Below are 20,522 nucleotides of genomic sequence, written 5' to 3'. Positions count from 1 at the left end.
TTTGTAACATTTTTGTGAATTATTATGAAACATGTTAAATTTATAGAAAAGTTGCAAAAAATAGTACAAAGAACTCTTCCTATGCTTTTCCCCGGATTCTCCATATTTGCTTTATAATTCCTTTTGGCATGACCATAAGTAGTTATGATCCTAAGTAATATTAGATATAGCTTTGTTGCTTTCTGGCATGAAATTGTCCCAGACTCACCTTTGGACTTCCCCTGCCATGGCGTAGAATCAATTATTTCTCAATAATTGGTTCCTTTTACTGGGAAATGGATTTTCAAGAACACACTCTGGGTGCAAGGGGGTACTCATTGCTACTGAGTTGGTAATTATTTCTAGACCTTTTCAGTAAACACAACTATGAAGATATGGGATGCCACCACAGCACCGCTTGACAAGCAGTGTGTTGGTACCTGCCAGGGATCCGAACCTGTGAACCCTGTGCTGCCGCAGTGGAGCACGCACACTTAACCGCTACGCCCCGGGTCGGCCTGCCTGTGAAGTGTTTTAAAGATATTTATTAGAACTTTTCAAAAATGAATGTTCTGGGAAACTTGACTTCTTCCTTTTTTAAAACCATAAACCTTATATTTACTGAGCAGTTGTACAGAATGAGATTTTTCAGGAATGCATATGTTGCATTATAACAAAAATACTTCATTCTCTTGCATCTGATCATAAACCTAAAGCTAGGATGTGACTGTCTTGTTTATTGTAGTATACCTCATGCCAGCAAATAAACATTTAACAGATATTTAATGAGTGAGGATTAAATTTGATAATCTAAGTAAATATTACTTTTAAGATCTTAAATCACATTGGGTATTTAATAAATAGTAGCTCTTTTTATGGCTTTATATTTTTCTTAATTTATTTAATTTCCAGGCTTAAAATAGCCTCCATTTTTACTTTTTTCCACTTAATTTTTCATTACAGAATTGAAGATGATGCTCCTGCTCCTTCTACCTCTGCAGATAAAGTGGAGAGGTAAGCTTATTTACATGGTGCAATTTTAGATTTTTATCTCGAATATAAACTATATAACTTGAGGGCAGTTAGTTTCATTATATTTAATAGGTAACAAGAATGAGTGAATATTAAGGTACTTGTCTGTAATTTAAAGTGTGGAGTCCTGGCAATTGATGTCTTCAGGGTTTTTGCATTTGGTTAGAAGATTAGAATTGAAAGTTTAGTTACGCAGTACATGTCTGGCAAATGCTAACCTATTCTTTCTTTGAATGCTTTTACTGATAAATTAGATCACTATTTTGTAAGATTGCCATTTTCAATTTTGTTGTTATTCTAGTTTAAAAGTTTTAAATTTTATATCGAGCCAACATCTACTTCTACGTAACTTCCCCATCTTGATGTGACCAAAGTTATTAACCAGAGGTAAGCATAATTAACTAGAAAGTTTATCCAAAAGGTAGATTCCTGGGCTGCATCCCTAGAGATTTTATTTAAGCTTGAGATAGAATTCAGGTTTGTGTGTTTTAGAAAAGTTTCCTGATAATTCTTAAGATCACTTAGGTTGAGAAGCACTGTTCTAAATTCTGTTTAATCCTTCTGCAGAATATCTGCACATCTGTTTTTAAAGGATCTTTAGGTTTTTTTTGCTTGTTGGTTTGGTTTGGTTTGGTGAGGAGGACTAGCCCTGAGCTAACATCTGATGCCAATCCTCCCCCCCCCCTTTTTTTTGTCTTGAGGAAGATTGGCCCTGAGCTAACATCCGTGGCCATCTTCCTCTACTTTATGGGACGCCGCCACAGCATGGCTTAACAAGTGGTGCATCGGTGCGCGCCAGGGGTTCCCAACCTGCGAGTCCCAGGCCACTGCAGTGGAGCGCGCATACTTAACCGCTTGCGCCCTCTGGCTGGCCCCTGTTTGTTTTTTTATGTTATGTTTTTCATGTTGTGGTCTTAAATCCTCTTGTCATCTTGGTTATGTAAACTGTGACTTCTAAAAATACTACTTAATGATTTGTGAGTCAGTCTGGTTTTTGGGTAGAAGGAGTACCACTCAGGATTGGTCCTAAACACACATTCACATGACCATTTTAGAGGGTGACTCTTGGGATATACCATAATATTTAAATTTCTGGACTAGGCATAAGTAAATGTAGCTAGGCAATAAATGTAGCTAGGCTGCCTGACCCCTGCCACACAGTGCTGATATGTGATTATCAGTATTATAAGCAGTTATGATTTTTTGAAGAGGACGATACTCGGATTCTGAGAGAAACATGAAGGATGGTTGCATGACTTTTTCCAACCATCATAAATTCTTAACAGTTGACCTGAAGTAGATATTTAGTACTATCTGGCAGTTATAACACGTTTCCCCAGTCAAGTTATTTTCCCATTCTGCTGAATAACTTTTTCTTAACATTTTCTTAAATGTTCAATACCATCACCTCTCTTCTTGCTCTTACTTGATAGTTCTACTTTGTTTGTGTTTGTTCCGTGAATAAGCAATAGGAAGAGAAATTCCTTAACATTCTACGATAAATCTGTACCTACATATTCTCATCTTTTGGATGTTGGTCCATGCTCTTATTCAGCAGTTCTCAATGTATAGTCTGTACACCCTTGGGGTCCCTAAGACTCCTTCAGAGAATCTGCGAGATCAAAACTATTTTCATAATAAGAAGACCATTTGTCTTTTTCAGTGTGTTGACATTGGCACTAATGGTGCAAAAGCAATGGTGAATAAACCTGCTGGCGCCTTAACATAAGTCAAGGCAGTGGCACCAAACAGTATGAGTAGTTCTTTTGTTGTTCACTAGCAGTTTCACTTAAGAATGTCCATGATATAAAATACTACCAATTTCACTTAGGAACATTCCTGATGAATTGCTACAAGCTAATAAGTTTATTCTCAGCCCTTCACTATGTGGCATTATAATATTCTCTGTGACAAAATGGGAAGTATGGCTACTACTTCTGCATACTGAAGTAGGAACAATGGTTGTCTTTAGGAAAAGCACTCATGTGATTGTTTGAATTTTTCAAGGAAATTTGGATTTAATAGTTTGTCTAGTTTATTGACACCCCCCCTCCTTTTTTTTTTTTTTCATGAGGAAGATTAGCCCTGAGGTAACATCTGTGCCAGTCTTCCTCTATTTTGTATGTGGGTAGCTACCACAGCACTGCTGATGAGTGGTGTAGGTCCAAACCCACAAACCCAGGCCGCTGAAGCAGAGCATACCAAACCCAACCACTACACTGTGGAGCTGGCACCAATTCCCCTCCTTTTATAGTTTGTGCTTTTTCTTTCATATTTAAGAGGTATTTGCCAAACTCAAAAGTTAACAAGATTTTTCTCCTATATTTTCTTCTAGAAGTTTATGGTTTTAAATCTTACATTTAGAAAGTTTATGATCCATTTCAAGTTAATTTTTGTATATGATGTGAGATAAGGGTTGAGATTCACGTGGCTTGCATGTGGATATCCAATTATTCCAGCACCACTTGTTGAAAAGAGTATTCTTTCCCCATTGAATTGGCTTGGAACCTTGGTCATAATTTCAGTTGGCCATGTGTGTGGATCTGTTTTTGCATTCTGTTCCATTTGATCTATTTGCTTTTATTTATGCCAGTACCACATTGTCTTGATCTTGAGATCACTGCCTTTTGCCCTAAATGTTTCTTGATTTAATTTTTCTTTAAGCTAGTACAGCTTGCTATACGAATTTATGGTTCTTTTATGATTCCTTTTTTATTTGTTGCTTAATTAGCAAATATTTACAGTAACATACAATATAGACTTTGTGAGTAGGTAAACTGTTAAGAGAAAATATTCTAGTCAAACTCGGAGAAGGTTGCCTTTGAAATTTCTTTTGCTTTTGTAGTGATAAATAAGTGTGAGTTAGCTAAGCCTTGCCAGAGTAGTTCAAAAGTTTAAAGAAATTAAAGGAACAATTATGGTTTAAATGTAGCAAGTATTCAAAAAGTGTTCGTTTAAAAAAGAATTTGACATTTGAAAAGAATCTTTTTCTTGCAGTCTGGATGTGGATAGTGAAGCAAAGAAACTACTGGGTTTAGGACAGAAACATCTGGTGATGGGGGATATTCCAGCAGCTGTCAATGCATTCCAGGAAGCAGCTAGTCTTTTGTAAGTACTGTGTTTGCCATGATGTGATACTATGTTCCTAATAAACTTGAGTCATAAAAACTTGTTTTATGGGGAAAAAGAATGAAGCAAGAGTTTAAAAGATTTGATTATTTTTCATGTACGAGTTTATTCCTGTAACTAACTATAAACGCTACGTATCACTGAGCAATTTCAGCCTTTGATTTTTCCTAAATAAGGTAATTTGTTTTCTAGCCACCACTAATTAGGGTGACCAACTTGTCCTGGTTTGTTCTGGGGCTTTTCCAATTTTAACACTTGAAGTTCTGTGTGTGGGGAAACTCCTTAGTCCCAAGCAAGCCATGATGGTGGTCACCCTACCACTAATGCTATTATTAGCACAGTATTTTTATAAATTCTTAAGCAACTGTGTTATCTGGTGCAACTGCTGGGAAGTTGGCAGTTACTACCAGGTGGCCATATATATCTATATCTTGGGGGGACAGGTTAGTGTTAGTGCCTCAAAAGTGACTTACTTTAACCAAAGACTTTAATGTATCTCTGGAGCTGAGAGAGAAAAAGTGTAAGTTAAATCTTTAGCGGTAGCCTTTCAGCCTATGACTTAGTTTGAGCTAGTTTTCCTCTAAGATACTGTTACCAATAGCAATTAAAGTTAGTCATATTTCCTGCTTAGTTGATTACACTATATCCAGTTGAGTTGAAGAGATCTTCCTTAAAAAAGAAATGCTTAGGGCCGGCCCCGTGGCTTAGCGGTTAAGTACATGTGCTCCGCTGCTGGCGGCCTGGGTTCAGATCCCGGGCGCGCACCGACGCACCGCTTCCCCAGCCATGCTGAGGCCGCGTCCCACATACAGCAACTAGAAGGATGTGCAACTATGACATACAACTATCTACTGGGGCTTTGGGGGTGGGGGGGAAGAAATGCTTATAATAATTCTGAGTTTCAGGTTTGAGGCTCACTATGGTTAAAAGCCTCTGGCTTCTTTATTTCTTCTTTTTAGTCAGTCAGGGTAATATCAGCCCATTCTTTTCCCAGCCCCCACTCCCTCTCCCAACATCTAGAACAGAATCTTATTCCTGGATGTCTGCAGTAATCTCTTGTCTGATTCCTGGCCTCTGCTATCTTTATTTGTCACCACCTGGGCCTGAAGAACTGGGGCTCTGATATTCAGTGGTGTGCTAAGAATAGAGCCCACATTTTATCTGATGCTACGTATTTAGGTATCTTTATATAAAAATGTATGATTATCTTATAATGTAAAATGTTAAAATCTAAGTTTTTGAGATTAAGCACAAGTAAACACATTCTTAGCTTATTCTTACCAAATTCCTGGGGATCAGTATTCTCACTGTCCTACCATTAAGGGTATTTAGGGGGAAGATTTGAGATGCACTGTTTTAATCTGGTAGGCTACCCTTAAACATGACCCTCATTGCAATATATCCTGCTTAGTGTCTCTAGTTACTCTCACTAGACTCTCAAGGCCGTTAATTGGCCTTTGTGTGGACTTAGGCCAATCCTTTACTCCATGAAAGCTGGTCTCCTTGCTCCACATAGAGTACCTCCACCTTCCCATTTATCACACTTGTGTGATTTTTTTTTTTCCCATCCCTCTTTCTTGTCTAGATATTAATAGTTAAAACTTATGTATAGTGCTATCTGTATTTCTAAGCATTGTTTTAAAGGCTTTTATTTTATTTTATTTTTTTAGATTTTATTTTATTTTATTTTTTCCCCCCAAAGCCCCAGTGGATAGTTGTATGTTGTAGCTGCACATCCTTCTATCTGCTGTATGTGGGACTCGGCCTCAGGATGAACGGAGAAGCGGTGCCTCGATGCGCACCCGGGATCCGAACCCGGGCCACCAGCATCGCAGCGCGCGCATTTAACCACCAAGCCACAGGGCTGGCCCTAAAGGCTTTTACATACATTAACTTTATGCGTTGTTACTTGAAAGCAAGAGGATAGGAGTATTGGTTTCCTAGAAGGATGTGTTACTGAAGAAATGTCATTTTATAACTAAAGAACCAGAAATAAATGTTTTAGACTAGATGTTAATTCAGATCTTAGATGTTCACTCTCTTTATAGAGGTAAGAAGTATGGAGAGACTGCTAATGAGTGTGGAGAAGCCTTCTTTTTCTATGGGAAATCACTTCTGGAGTTGGCAAGGTATGTCTTTCAAACCACAGTTTATAAGTAGGATGTTTGTATCACGTTGATGGTCTATTTAAAAACTGTTTCTTGGGCCGGCTCCGTGGCTTAGCGGTTAAGTGTGCGCGCTCTGATGCTGGCGGCCCGGGTTCGGATCCCGGGCGCGCCCCGAGGCACCATATCTCCGTCCAACCCGGGGCCGGGTCCCGCGTACAGCAACTAGAAGGATGTGAACCTACGACATACAACTATCTACTGGGGCTTTGGGGGGAAAAAATGAATAAATAAAATCTTTAAAAAAAAAAAAATAAAATAAATAAATAAATAAATAAAATAAAAACTGTTTCTTTGGGGCCAGCCCCGTGGTGCAAGCGGTTAAGTGTGTGCGCTGCGGTGTGGCGGCCCGGGGTTCGCCGGTTCAGATCCTGGGCGCGCACCAACGCACCGCTTATCAGGCCATGCTGTGGCGGTGTCCCATATAAAGTAGAGGAAGATGGGCATGGATGTTAGCCCAGGGCCAGTCTTCCTCAGCAAAAAAGAGGAGGATTGGCAGACGTTAGCTCAGGGCTGGTCCTCCTCCCAAAAAAAAAAAAAAACACAACCAAAACTGTTTCTTTCTTTGCTAAGATTGTTTCCTAGCTTTGAGATTTCACATGAGCTATGTGAGACTGGTTTTACTTAAGAAAGGGGGTTTAGAAGGACCATGAAATATTGATGGAAGTTTTAAAATGAAGTTTCAAAATTTTGATGCAAAAAGCAAAGTTATACTTAGGTTTTGACTTTTGGGGTCATTAGAAGCAGAGGTCTTTCCATTAGTGAATGGTCAATAATTTAACAAAGTCCAGTATACAGAGAGAACCTTTAAAAGCACTCTCAGCTACCCCAAAACAGTCATCTTGTTTAACAAGGATTGAGTGAAGGACAATTTGAAAACACTAGCATGTGAGAATGTCATTTTAGTAAATAAGACTCACAAGTAGTCTTAACTATTGGAAAGTTGTGTATTTTCCACCAGATTTTATTAACCAGAATAAAATATATTGAAGGTACACAAACTAGCAAATAATCTGTGATCAATTTAATCTCAGTTCTGGTAGATTTTCTAATTTTGTAGAGCATTCTGATGATTTGTCATGAAAATCTTGCCAGAATCTTTTTGACCATGTGGAGAAATGTGGGTGGATGTTAAGTTGGGGAAATATGGCCTTATTGTAAAGGGAATATATACCGATCTTGTTTTTTTTTTGACAAGAGTCATCAGTGCTTTTCAGGTGGCTGGATGAAGGTATGCTTCTTTCCTTCGTTGCTCTGACAGCCTTGATTTATATTAGAAGTTTTGATCATTGCTTTTCTTGCCATGAGTACTTGTAGTTTCCATTTTCTGCATGTGCTTACTCTTCTGTTGTTTTTATAACATAGGACTACAGTTTCTGTCTTACAAAAATTGTTAGGTTCTAACCGTCATAGCTTTGGTGCTTTCTCCTTTTGTTCTTCTAGAATGGAGAATGGTGTGTTGGGAAATGCTCTGGAAGGTGTGCATGTGGAAGAGGAGGAAGGAGAAAAAACAGAAGACGAATCGGTGGAAAATAATGATAACATAGATGGTATGTAGAGTTGCATGTGACATTTAAGAGATGCGACATATATTTCTTATGTACAAGTGATGGAAGTAGGCCTCTCCCTATCCCAGATGGTCTCTCCTAAAATGCCAGGGGTGACACCTGCATCTGGTGGAGACTGCAGTGGAGGTAGCTGATTACTGAAACTGACAGTGGGTTTTTGTAAGAGGATAACTTAATTTCCCAAATAAATCTGGCTTTATTTAAATTGATGTTTTACATGTTATAACAACCTTAAATATTTTTATGATGCAAATTTTTAAAAGTCTGTGCAGCTCATTTATTTTAAAGATTTTATTTATTCAGTTTTTTCCCCCCAAAGCCCCAGTAGATAGTTGTATGTCATAGATTCACATCCTTCTAGTTGCTGTACGTGGGACTCGGCCTCACATTGGACGGAGAAGTGGTGCCTCGGGGCGCTCCCGGGATCCGAACCCGGGTCGCCAGCATCAGAGCGCGCGCACTTAACCGCTAAGCCACAGAGCCGGCCCAGCTCATTTATTTTAATAGCAATGCTTTCGGAGCCCTTTTACATTTTTTGTGTCTAAGAAAATTAAATGTTAATTTCTTTTTTTTTTTTTTTTAAAGATTTTATTTATTTATTTTTTCCCCCAAAGCCCCAGTAGATAGTTGTGTGTCATAGCTGCACATCCTTCTAGTTGCTGCATGTGGGACGCAGCCTCAGCATGGCCGGAGAAGCAGCGCGTCGGTGCGAGCCCGGGATCCGAACCCCGGTCGCCAGCAGTGGAGCGCGCGCACTCAACCACCAAGCCACGGGGCCGGCCCCTAAATGTTAATTTCTAAACTGAGTTTGGCCACTAGAGTTTTACATATCAGAAGGAGGTCTATAATGTTGAGAGGAGAATGTAAAGCTTGGCATCTCTAACCTAACTGATAGTCAGAATGCTCAAGTAAAACGGTATGTAATTTAAGGAGCTTGGGTTTCTTTTGCAATAAGTTGCTCTGCTGTCTGGGGCTTTTCCCTTTGCTTTTCTCAAGGGGCCAGATAATTTTTAGCCATCTGCTAAAACTTAAGCCAGGCTGTTTGAGAGTTTAAAGGGAATGTATTTTTAGTTTCCATTTATGCCTTTATCATTAAACTCGAAGACATGTTTATGCTTCATGTTCTTTAACCATGTAGAGGAAGCAAGGGAAGAGTTGAGAGAACAGGTTTATGACGCCATGGGAGAAAAAGAAGCCAAAAAAATAGAAGACAAGTCTCTGGTAGAGCCTGAAACTGAGAAAGAACAGGAGACTGAAACGGAGAAGAGTGGAAGAGAAGATATGGATGTAAGTGAGCCTGCAGAGGAACTACAGGAAAAAGTTGAATCAACTCCAGATCAGTTAACTGAAACCACTAAAGAAGCAAAAGCAGCAGCAGCACCAGAAGGACTAAATGAAGCTGGGGTCACTTCTGGGAAGCCAGAACAGGAAGCACCAGATGCTGAGGGAGGAAAATCAGGTTCTGGAGCTGACATCCAAGAAGAGGACACAGAAAAAGGAGGTCAAGAGAAGCAGGGAGAAATAACTGAGAGCGTAGAGGAGGAGCCAAAAGAAGCTTCAGAGGAGCAGCCTATTGTGACTCTAGAAAAGCAGTGCACTGCAGCGGAGGTAGAAGCAGAGTCTGTAGATCCAATAGTCAAGCCAGTGGATGTGGGTGGGGATGAGCCAAAGGAGCAGGTAGCTGCCTCTGAAAATGAGCCAGGAAAGGCTGTTCTTGAGCAGCTGGTAGGGCAAGAAGTGCCTCCTGCTGAAGAGTCACCAGAGGTGACAACAGAGGCTGCAGAAGCTGGATCAGAAGTCTCTGAGAAGCCTGGGCAGGAGGCCACAGTTCTCCCTAAGGATGGTGCAGTCAATGGACTGTCAGCTGCAGGAGATCAGACTCCTGTTGAACCACAGACTAATGCAGAAGGACCAAAAGAAACAAAAGAGGGCTCAGGACTAGAGGAGACAGTCAGGTTAGAGTTGCTTCCTAGCCAGGAGGAGACTAAGCTGTTTATGCAAGAGTCTGAGGCAGCTGGAGATGGGGTTGAGACCAAGGTAGCCCAGGGGGCTACTAAGAAATCCCCTGAAGACAAAGTTAAGATAGCTGCTAAGGAAGAAACACAGGAGAGAGAAGAACAGATGAAAGAGGGTGAAGGTAACTGGGATATTCAAGAGCTACAGTGGGTGGAGTACATTCTGCATTTGACTCACTAATCCTGGGTAAAAGTCAGCCTTCCATTCAGGATTTTCCGTCTGCCTTTGGATTAGGAAAGGGCTAAATGAAAATGGGGGTAGTTTAAGAAAGTTGTGATAAGTTGAGAAGTTAAATGAAAAGCAAGTCATCTTTAGCTGGCTTATAAACTAACGCTTTTACTAACTGCAGAATAGGCCTCTGTGATTTCTGAGACTTGGCTAGCTGTCAGTAACTTGTTGCACCATACTAGCCAATAAAGGTGGCTGGGCGGTGGGGTAGGTAGGGAAATAGTGGGCTAGGCTGGCAGAGAATGCTGAATGGATGTTCACTTGCATGCCTCTGGATTTTTTTTACTTACTGTTCACATGCTTCCTTTTCTCTGCTTTAAGAAGCAGGATTAGAGCAGTAGAATCCACTGAATTGGTACACTTAAGCAGGCATGCCACTTAAATGAAGGCAGTTAACCCTTGAATGTCCTATCACCACAATGAAAGAATTCTGGTGACTCTCTTTACTTTTAGTCTTTAGGAAGTGTTTAGAGGCTTATTCACATTAGTTAAATTAGCCCACTCCAAAAGATAACAAAACTTAACCGTTAGCCCTCTTGCTGCTTTCCTCCCCTCCATTTCATGCTTGCTTTGGCTGCTAAACTGGTTTTTGTTACGCTATAAAGTATGGATGCTTTGTATAGGATTATTGGTCTAATTGTGATTCAATTTCATCAAGATGTATAAGCCTCTAATTAGTAATTACATAATTGGCACGTCTGACTTGAGTTGTACTATCATTTGAGGATTCTACTGTTTATAAGGTTCATCTAACATTGATATTAATAACAGATATATTTCAATTAATTGTTATTACTTAATATAATTGCCAGACTACTTAAGAGTTCTCTTAAGTTTTAGATTTTCAAAGACCCATTATCAGTATTTGCAGCTCGTTCTGGTAGAAACTTCCTTCTACCTATGTGCAGGTCCCTGCACTCCAGCCAGCACAGACATGGTAACCAAAAGTGAATTGGCTAAATAGTAGCACCACTGGGCTGCTTACTGGGGCTTTAGGAGTTCTTTATGGAAAAAGCACAGAAGTGAATTTCTCAAGTTTTTAAAAAACTCCATGTCTTGATCTTTAATGATAGTGAGCAAAGATAGTGAAAAGCTCTGCTGGCTCTCTTAAGTTGGATTTTGAATAATAAGCTACAGTAGAGTTGTCATTTCTCCACAGTTTGTTCAAAAACTGTTAAATTGGGTCACAAGTAACATTGTTAGAGCTCTCTCACATACATTAATACTATGTAGTAGGTAGTATTATTCCAGTTATAGCAATGAAGAAATTGGAGCTTAGGAGTTTTGTGACTTGTTTGGGGTCAGATAGTAAGTTCATAGTACTGGGATCCAAACCTAGATCTGACTTAAATGTATCGTTCTTCCCAAGCTACCTCACACTGAGCAAGGCAACTTTTTTTATCTCCTCCCTTAACCTACCTCTTACCAGAAATTTCTTGGTCACTCTTTTTTTAAATTACGTATAGAAGCCCTAGGAGTTGTCAGTTGAATTTTTTTAGTGTATGCGCCAGGTGCTCTTCTACTTACTTATAAAGAAGTTGCAGTTTTCCGTATTTTACAGATGAAGAAATGGCAGAAAGAGGTTAAGTAGTTTGCCTTAGTCACATAGCCAGTAAGGGGTGGGGGGTGGGGGATTTACCCAGACTGTCTGGCTTTAGGGCCCAGGCTCTTCCTTTCAGGGCTTTATCACTCTTTCTGTGGCAACACCCACTAGCCTGCAGGAATCTTGCTAGTGGTTTCCCTTGACAACCCATTTCCTACCACCTCTTGGGCTGTCCATATTCCTTACAAAGATAATTGGTCTGTTCTTTTCTTTTTTTCTTTTTTTTTTGTGAGGAAGATCGGCCCTGAGCTAACATCTGCCAATCCTCCTCTTTTTGCTGAGGAAGACTGGCCCTGGGCTAACATCCATGCCCATCTTCCTCCACTTTATATGGGACGCCGCCATAGCATGGCTTGCCAAGCAGTGTGTCAGTGCGCGCCCAGGATCTGAACCGGCGAACCCTGAGCCGCCGCAGTGGAGCACGCACGCTTAACTGCTTGCCCCACCAGGCCGGCCCCTGGTCTGTTCTTTTCTAATTGTCATGCTACATGAGATTGGTAAGTAAAAAAAATTTCAAAATTTTAGGCATGAAGCTTGGCCACGCTCAGATTATACTGGTCAATCTCTAGTGGTTACCTGACTTGATCCTGTGGGAGTGCTGGAATAAGCAGAGAATCAGCAGACTGACTTGACTTTGCCTTTAAGAATCATTCTTCTTGGGGGCTGGCCTGGTGGCTTAGTGGTTAAGTTTACGCGCTCTGCTTTGGCGCCCTGGGGTTCTCGGGTTTGAATCCTGGGCACAGACCTGCGCACCACTCATCAAGCCATGCTGTGGCAGCATTCCACATACAAAATAGAGGAAGATGGGCACAGCTGTTAGCTCAGGGTCAATCTTCCTTGTCAAAAAAAAAAAATAAGAATCATTCTTCTTGTTTGTACTGCTCTGTGCCCATGTTGTTTCGAAGAGGCCATGAGATCAGAGAAATGGAATAAAATAGTGTTACCCTTTCTCTGAAGAATGGTAATAGGCATACCACAAAGAAGATTCCATTTTCCGAGAAGCTTGGAAAATATTTTAACAGATCTCTTTACTGAGGATATCAGGGCATTCCCATTAATACCTGGGTACAGGTTACCAGGTTGGAAAGTATTGTTTTAAAGTAATGGCTTTCTCATTAACCTAGCTCCCTCTCCATCATTCCATGAAGGTAGTGCAGATTCCTTAAAAGAAACCAGTATTTTTCTCAGACCGTCATAAGAATTTTAGTTTAAAAATTTAATGTAAAACTCCAAATATTTAGATATTTTATGCCAAATTAGATGTCACCTTCTAGCATTCTTTTTTTTTTTGTGAGGAAGATCAGCCCTGAGCTAACATCCGATGCCAATCCTCCTCTTTTTTGCTGAGGAAGATTGGCCCTGGGCTAACATCCATGCCCATCTTCCTCTACTTTATATGGGACGCCGCCACAGCATGGCTTGCCAAGCAGTGCGTCGGTGTGCGCCTGGGATCTGAACCTGCGAACCCCTGGCTGCCGAGGTGGAGCACGTGCACTTAACCACTGTGCCATGGGGCTGGCTCTCTTCTAGCATTCTTGTGTAAGTAGGAACAGATACCAGATAATTAAGGATGCAGATAATAAACATTTTCTTAATTTTTCATGCGAACTGGGAATATAAAGTGTTTCTTTTGGGGGTCTCTTATGAGAAATACATAGATTTACTTTACCTGTCTTGCATATTCTCCTGGACGATGGGCTTCATCGTCAGAGTCAGTAAAACCACCTATCTAGTCTAACATGAGGGAACTAAGTACACAAACCACTTAGAAATTTGGACGTGGAAAGATAATGGTGTGTGATGATGGGTATTTATATTTCAGAAGCACTAAATTACATGGTCAACAGGAGAAAAGTGAGTCAACTTGATAAAACAGGGTTTGCTACAGAGGTTAATTAGCTTGTAACTTGTAACTGGTTCTTAGAGGAGGACTTTAGTTTGTCCTACTAATTTATAATATATAGGAATTTTCTGTGCCTTTTTCCATCCTGAAGCACTATTGCTAGAGAGATAAAAGTCCTTTAAGCTGACTTCATGGCTTTAAGGCCTAATTGCCATATTTACATTCCCAGGTTGTTAGACAATATTTGAGCTCTTGTATAGGAGTTAAAAATGCTTAATGAAAGATGGCAGAGGTAGGCACATTATACCCAACTCATGAATTATTTGTATCCCCAAAAGGCCATTTTAATCACTTGACATTCTGAACTTTAAGTGGTGTATGAAGCTATTTATTAGCAGCCTGTCCTTATAGGCAGTTGACTTGTGAGTGTATATCAATATGGTGTCAGTATGGCTGCAAATTTTAACATGGTACTGGAGTAAAACAACTGGTTGTAGTAGTGCTCGTTCAAATTCTGTATATGCTAGAGCTGGCTGGAGTCTGTGGCATGCTCATTGGTGAGAGTTGGTAAGGGCTATGCTTTTCTCTCCACAGCTGTGTTGTGGGAAAGCTAGTCTCCTCGGGCATTCTTGCTCTGAATGGACTGGAGTAATTTAACTTTTGGTACTTTCTCAGCCTATTAATAGTATCTGGCAAGTGGCTTAAAGACACCAAGAATGCTGGCTGAGGCCTCCGACTGCTTCTGGCTGAGCCAGATGGGAGCTTCTAGTGAATAAGAGGCAGTAGCTAATCTTTCTTGATCTGAATGATCCAGATTGACTTTTAGAAGAAAAATACTCGGCCTTTGATTGTTGAAGGTCTGAACCATAGACACTATAAGATTATACAATCTAAGGCTAGATTAGATTTGAATTAGACTGTAACCACTGGCTTTATATTTATATCCAGTTCAAATGTTAACTGGCTTATCTTAGCATCTGGCCTGTCCTACCTCAGAATATAGATTATTTGACCGATGTTTATTGGAATCTGACTAGTCAGGAGATATCCTTAGTATTCTCAATACTGAGGAATTTTTGCTTGCAGAAACCGAAGGCTCAGAAGAAGAGGATAAAGAAAATGACAAGGCTGAAGAAGAAACACCAAATGATTCAGTTCTTGAAAACAAGGTAAATTACTATTTGTTCAGTATCGTCATCTGCTTTCTTATTGTAGGACTGTGGCTTACTAGTGTAGGTGTGGTTATTATAGATATTTCTTGGTTGGGGATTGGGGACCCTTTATTTATGCCTAGAGTAGACAGATTCATTTGATCCTAACAGACAGGACCCAACATATCACTGACATAAGGGGATGACTTGGGATAGGAACTTTGTAGGGACCCGTTCTGTAGGTTTTAGGGAGAAAGTCCAAAGTTTGAATCCTATATCAGGGTGTTTTGTTTTTTTTTTTTCAAGCCATACTAAATTATACATTTAGATTTGTAAAATGATTTGTAAAGATGCCTGCCATGTATTTCTGCTTAATACCAATGATTTGGATATACTTTAGTCTCTTCAAGAAAATGAAGAGGAGGAGATTGGGAACCTAGAGCTTGCCTGGGATATGTTGGATTTAGCAAAGATCATTTTTAAAAGGTAAGACTCTTGGTTCCTCTAGGCTCAGGGTGGGAGCTTGGTGGTTGAAAATAGAAAGCAGTTAGGGGTTGGACAAATGCTGTTATGGTTTTCTGATCACCTTTCCTTCTTCTAGGCAAGAAACAAAAGAAGCTCAGCTTTATGCGGCACAGGCACATCTTAAACTTGGAGAAGTTAGTGTTGAATCTGGTAATACATTTTCCATCTTACTCTCCTTACCTCCCACCCCCAATTCTTCCTCTAATTCCTTAAAATCCAGCTTGACTGATCATAAGTTGTAGACAGTTGGCTCTAAAAGGACAGTAGGTTTGGGTTCTCTACACTCCCTAGAACAATGAACAATCTCACTGAAATTCTTTCAGTAGATTTTCTTAGTTGTTTTGAAATTTTTTATAGTCAAGGGTCCTGGGGCTGGCTACATAGAAAAATGAAATGTAAAATAGGGGAGCATTCCTACAGAATGGTCTGAAATTCAAAATTACTATATATTAATGCTGTCCATTGCTTGCTCTTCTTTTTTTTTCATAAGAGAATTATGTGCAAGCTGTGGAGGAGTTCCAGGCTTGCCTAAACCTGCAAGAGCAGTACTTGGAAGCCCATGACCGTCTTCTTGCCGAGACCCACTACCAGCTGGGCTTGGCCTATGGGTACAACTCTCAGTATGATGAGGCAGTGGCACAGTTCAGCAAATCTATTGAAGTCATTGAGAAGAGAATGGGTGAGTGACCATCAGCTGTTTTCAAGATCTTGGTGGATCCAGTAATTGACAAGGTAAAAAAGGTGGATCCTTTTGTGGTAGCTATTACTGATCACTTCAGCCTGTTCTTTGTAGCTGTACTAAATGAGCAGATGAAGGAGGCTGAAGGATCACCTACCGAATACCAGAAAGAGATTGAGGAGCTGAAGGAACTGCTACCTGAAATTAGAGAGAAGATAGAAGATGCAAAGGAGTCTCAGCATAGTGGGAATGTAGCTGAATTGGCTCTGAAAGCAACTCTGGTTGGTTTGGTTTCATTTTAAAGTTTTGATAATAGCATGTTTGATATTGTTGAAGGTACCATGGTATTAGTGTTCCATTTGCTAGAAATCTTAGTCATGACTTGATTTCCAGGGAGTTGGTCGTCAGAGGGAATGTGAGAACTCATCTAATTATTCTTATCAAATAGTATAATGCTTAAGAGAATATACTCTGGAGCCAGACTGTGTGGGTTTGCATTCTATCTCTGCTGCTTACTGTGTGTGACCATGGGCATGTTATTTAACATTTCTTGGCCTTAGCTGACTCATCTGTAAAATGGGGATAATACTACCTGTATGTTAAAATACTTGTGACAGTACAAGACAAATAATATTTGCCTAACAAATGTAAGCTGTTATTTCCATCTCTGAGAACTCCTCTGTATAGATTAGTGAGGTATTGAAGGCTTTTAACCCCAGATTTCCTGGCTCTGCTTTTGGCTGCTGTAATGTCAGGGAGCTTTGTACCCTGCTGATGATGACAGGGTATGCAGGGTTTAGTTTCGTATCTACACTCTGCCTATGCCTGGGTGGGGGGTGGGGGGTGCAAGTAGAGGGGGTGGATAATGTTGCTACTATATGGAGGTCACTAGTATTTGAGGTCTTAATCAGCTGCTTGGATGGTGGGTACCTGTTGTAGGACTCCGGGTGGCCTGGCGGGTTCTGTCCTGGGACCCACTTGGGTTTGTCATCTCTCACAGGTGGAGAGCTCTACTTCAGGTTTCATGCCAAGTGGAGGAGGCTCTTCAGTCTCCATGGTGGGTATTTAGGTGATTTTTGCTTCACTTAGTATTAGGCTTCAGTGTTTGTTTCATACACATTGCTAACAAAAGCTTCCTTTTTGCCAGATTGCCAGTAGAAAGCCGACAGATGGTGCTTCCTCATCAAATTGTGTGACTGATATTTCCCATCTTGTCAGAAAGAAGGTAAATCTGCATGCAGTCAGTTCTTTTCTGTCTTCCCAGTCTGCATTTTTTTTTCTCCAAATGATACATGAGGAATACCTTTCCTATAAACAGTCCTAATACTTGGTGCAATAAGACATTCATTTTGCAAAGGTGGTGAGGATTTGTGAGTGAAGATAGTTTCACTTGAATACCTCTTCTCGCAGAACTCTCCTATCAGGAAAGCTGCTGTGGAGGATTGGTCAGATCAGGCCACTGGAGGAAGCTGGCAGTTTTCTTTGATAGTAGTTTAGTCATTCAGCCGCAGACCTGCTGATACTTAAACTCCCATGAGTCTGCCTTCTGCCTGTGGTTGCAGTAGTTTTTTTATCTCTTGTGGGGAGTGGGAACTCCTGCTTTGTTTCCTGTCTCAAATGCAGGAATTCAAACCTGTGTTGGACTATTCAGATGTACTTCTCACCCCCACCCCACCCTTCCATTCAAGAGGCTGAATTGGTATGTTGGGGCAGACCAGTTTGTTCTGCAGAGTACAGGTTGGCACCTGCATCATGTGGCTAGGGAGAGACCCTTAGAACTATGAATCCTGGTGTTCAGGATCTTTGCACGATGGCTGAGAGGGGGGTGTTAAGGAATTGTTTTGCAGTTGTCCTTTTAAAAACATTAAGCATATTGTGAAGCCTTCACAATTATATCTTTAGAGGAAACCAGAGGAAGAGAGCCCCCGGAAAGATGATACAAAGAAAGCCAAACAAGAGCCGGAAGTGAATGGAGGCAGTGGGGATGCTGTCTCCAGTGGAAATGAAGTTTCGGAAAACATGGAGGAGGAGGTGGGCAGTTAAGCAGGGCTTGGACTTTTGCCTCATTTCCTCTTGTTCTCAGGGCATGGGGAAACCAGTCCTCCCAAGTGCATGTTCCCCACCTTGAGCCTGTTTGGATTGCTTGAGTGCAACCCTCATAAAAACAATGATTGTGCAGGAAACAGTTATGGTTATGGACTAATGGAGCCTATGCACATACCACAGACCCCCTGCTAATGCACGTATAAGGAGGCACTCGATTGGCAAGACCGTGGGGTCACTTCTGCTTTCTCCTTTCCATGTAACATCTGAACAATAGCTCTGTCAGCTCTGTTACAGAGAGTTTAGGAAATGGCTTACGCTTTGTGGTCATTGCCCTGTTAGTGTAGAGAGTAAAGCAGAGTTTGGGGATTCTGTGTTTACTTCCTCTGACTGAGGCCTGCTCAGTTGTAAAAGATAGAATGGCTTAAACTAGGGTCACTTATGCCCAGGCTCCCTGTTTATCTTCCAGGCTGAGAATCAGGCTGAAAGCCAGGCAGCAGTGGAGGGGACAGTGGAGGCCGGAGCTACAGTGGAAAGCACTGCATGTTAAGAGAGGGAGCAGAGCCTTCCTTCTGAGGGAAAGTGTTTTTGTATATAATGTATTTTTTCACTTTTGGGGATTCTTTTTGTATAACTTCAATAAAGATTGTAAGCAAAGGTTGAGGCTTTGATGATTTTTTTCTTAAATTTTGGCTGAATCTGTGCCTTGGAGCACTCTGGGTTTTATATAGTGGCCAAAGGTACTTTTTTTTTCCCCTTTCTCTGTTGACCTCTGTGTTGGAAGTTCTAATCCAAATTCCTGTCTGTCTAATGTGGAGGTGATCAAGTCAAGTTTGGCTGTGGGCCCATTGTCTTCCAATGGTGCTATAGTTTTTCCATTTTAAATACTTGATTGAACCCAGCCGTCTTGCAAACCTGCAGTGGTGCTGTCCCTGGATGGGGGCTACAAAAATAAGACTTGGTGAAGATCTTGCTCTTTGGTGCTGATACTGTTGATGGACTTTGATTGTGAGCTGGTAACAGTCTCTCAGGCAGGCCTTGGGTGGTACCTGTCTTTTATCCACTTAGTTTCCAGCTTGGGCCATAATCCTGTCCTGGTAAAAGAGCTAAAGAAAGCTTCAGGGCGGGTGGTGATCCTTGAGGAGAACTGGTTTGCGAATTGTACAGAATTGAGTTTTCTGGTTTGAAAGTGGCTAAAGGACTGACTGATGGACACTTTGGATGTGATTGGAAGAATCTGTGGGGAGGCTGGCTGGTTAAGTTATATTTGTTATTTTCTGTACAGAAAGGTTGAAATATATCAACACTTGGAATTGTTACCCATCCGCAGTTTTGACTTCTCAAATAAAGATGCTAATAAAAGGCTCCTAGTCTGGACTTGTGTTTAAAGATCTTATAGCAGGATTCCGAGGTGTCTGGAATATCTCAGCTTGGGATATGGGGTTGAAAGGCGGAAACTTGCCCACCAGTTCTGGATGCCCAGTCCAAAGGTGCTGGTGCTCAGGGCACTGGCACTAAAGCTATCCCTTTGGGCCCTCAATGATGTCCAGGGTTCAGGGCTAGTGTGAGACCCTGATTGAGCTGCCTCTGACCTGACCCTTAGTTTAAGAACCTGCTATGCACCAGGCACTGTTTGGATCTGAATTCTATTTTTATTTTTTTATTTTTATTTTTTTGGTGAGGAAGATCGGCCCTGAGCTAACATCTGCCAATCCTCTTCTTTTTGCTGAGGAAGACTGGCCCTGCGCTAACATCCATGCCCATCTTCCTCCACTTTATATGGGACGCCGCCACAGTAGGGCTTGACGAGCGGTGCGTCGTTGCGCGCCCGGGATCCCAACCTGCAAACCCCTGGCCGCCGCAGCAGAACGCACGCACGTTTAACCGCTTGCGCCACCAGGCCGGCCCCTTGGATCTGGATTCTAAATGGTGCCTGCCCTATGTTACCTAAAGAGATTTAATAATTCTGACACCCACAGGGCTGCTTTGCTGTACTGGACAGACAGTAGATTAGACCCTGCTGTTTGAACATCCAATGCCAGAGGCAGAGGGAGCTCTGCTGACCCCCAAGTCAACCCCATTTTTCAGAGTTTATATTTGTTTCTCTAAATAAATACAAGAGAGGGCCGGCCCCGTGGCTTAGCGGTTGCGTGCGTGCGCTCCGCTGCTGGCGGCCCGGGTTCGGGTCCCGGGCGCGCGCCGACGCACCGCTTCTCCGGCCATGCTGGGGCCGCGTCCCACGTGCAGCAGCTAGAAGGATGTGCATCTATGAGATGTGACTATCTACTGGGGCTTTGGGGGAAAAAAATAAATAAATAAAATCTTTAAAAAAAAAAATAAAATAAAATAAATACAAGAGAAAATGGTTGGAGTTTTTCTGGGCTGGTTACAGTAACGTGGCTGCAGAATCTTGGCTATGAACTTCCTTCCTGAAGATGCCCTTGTGTTACATGTTCCAAGTCCTGAGGCTTTCTTTTTGTCAGGCCAACACAGTCATGACATACTTGACTCCCAGGCCTTTGACCATGGGTTGACACTAGGGTCTGGGGCCAGGCGTAATA

The 20,522-nt window shown here is 41.4% G+C and overlaps 1 protein-coding gene across 5 annotated transcripts in view; it reads left to right on the top strand.

The window, feature by feature from the left end:
• The window catches only part of NASP (nuclear autoantigenic sperm protein), a 34,407-nt gene extending 15,081 nt beyond the window's left edge, over positions 1-19,326 (top strand). Inside the window, exons 1-15 of one of the 5 annotated variants that reach the window (XM_087446025.1) lie at positions 976-993; positions 1,313-1,398; positions 4,009-4,119; positions 6,189-6,269; positions 7,749-7,855; positions 9,012-10,010; positions 14,650-14,732; positions 15,115-15,200; positions 15,316-15,389; positions 15,730-15,918; positions 16,033-16,199; positions 16,919-16,975; positions 17,066-17,143; positions 17,821-17,949; positions 18,431-19,326. In XM_087446025.1, coding sequence (XP_087302151.1) covers positions 4,067-4,119; positions 6,189-6,269; positions 7,749-7,855; positions 9,012-10,010; positions 14,650-14,732; positions 15,115-15,200; positions 15,316-15,389; positions 15,730-15,918; positions 16,033-16,199; positions 16,919-16,975; positions 17,066-17,143; positions 17,821-17,949; positions 18,431-18,511 — 2,184 coding nt within the window. In that variant the 5' untranslated portion in view covers positions 976-993; positions 1,313-1,398; positions 4,009-4,066 and the 3' untranslated portion in view covers positions 18,512-19,326. Of the gene's footprint in view, positions 1-942; positions 994-1,312; positions 1,399-4,008; positions 4,120-6,188; positions 6,270-7,748; positions 7,856-9,011; positions 10,011-14,649; positions 14,733-15,114; positions 15,201-15,315; positions 15,390-15,729; positions 15,919-16,032; positions 16,200-16,918; positions 16,976-17,065; positions 17,144-17,820; positions 17,950-18,430 lie in introns of those variants that run through there. The other 4 variants (XM_004442022.3, XM_087446024.1, XM_004442025.3 and 1 more) reach the window with 4 other exon arrangements.
• The last annotated feature ends 1,196 nt before the right edge of the window (positions 19,327-20,522 follow it).

The sequence above is a fragment of the Ceratotherium simum genome, chromosome 22 (assembly GCF_057802395.1).
Source record: "Ceratotherium simum simum isolate JZ-2026a chromosome 22, ASM5780239v1, whole genome shotgun sequence".
NCBI lineage: Eukaryota > Metazoa > Chordata > Mammalia > Perissodactyla > Rhinocerotidae > Ceratotherium > Ceratotherium simum.
Note: the sequence above shows the minus strand (reverse complement) of the source record. Positions and strands in the feature narration are given on the sequence as shown.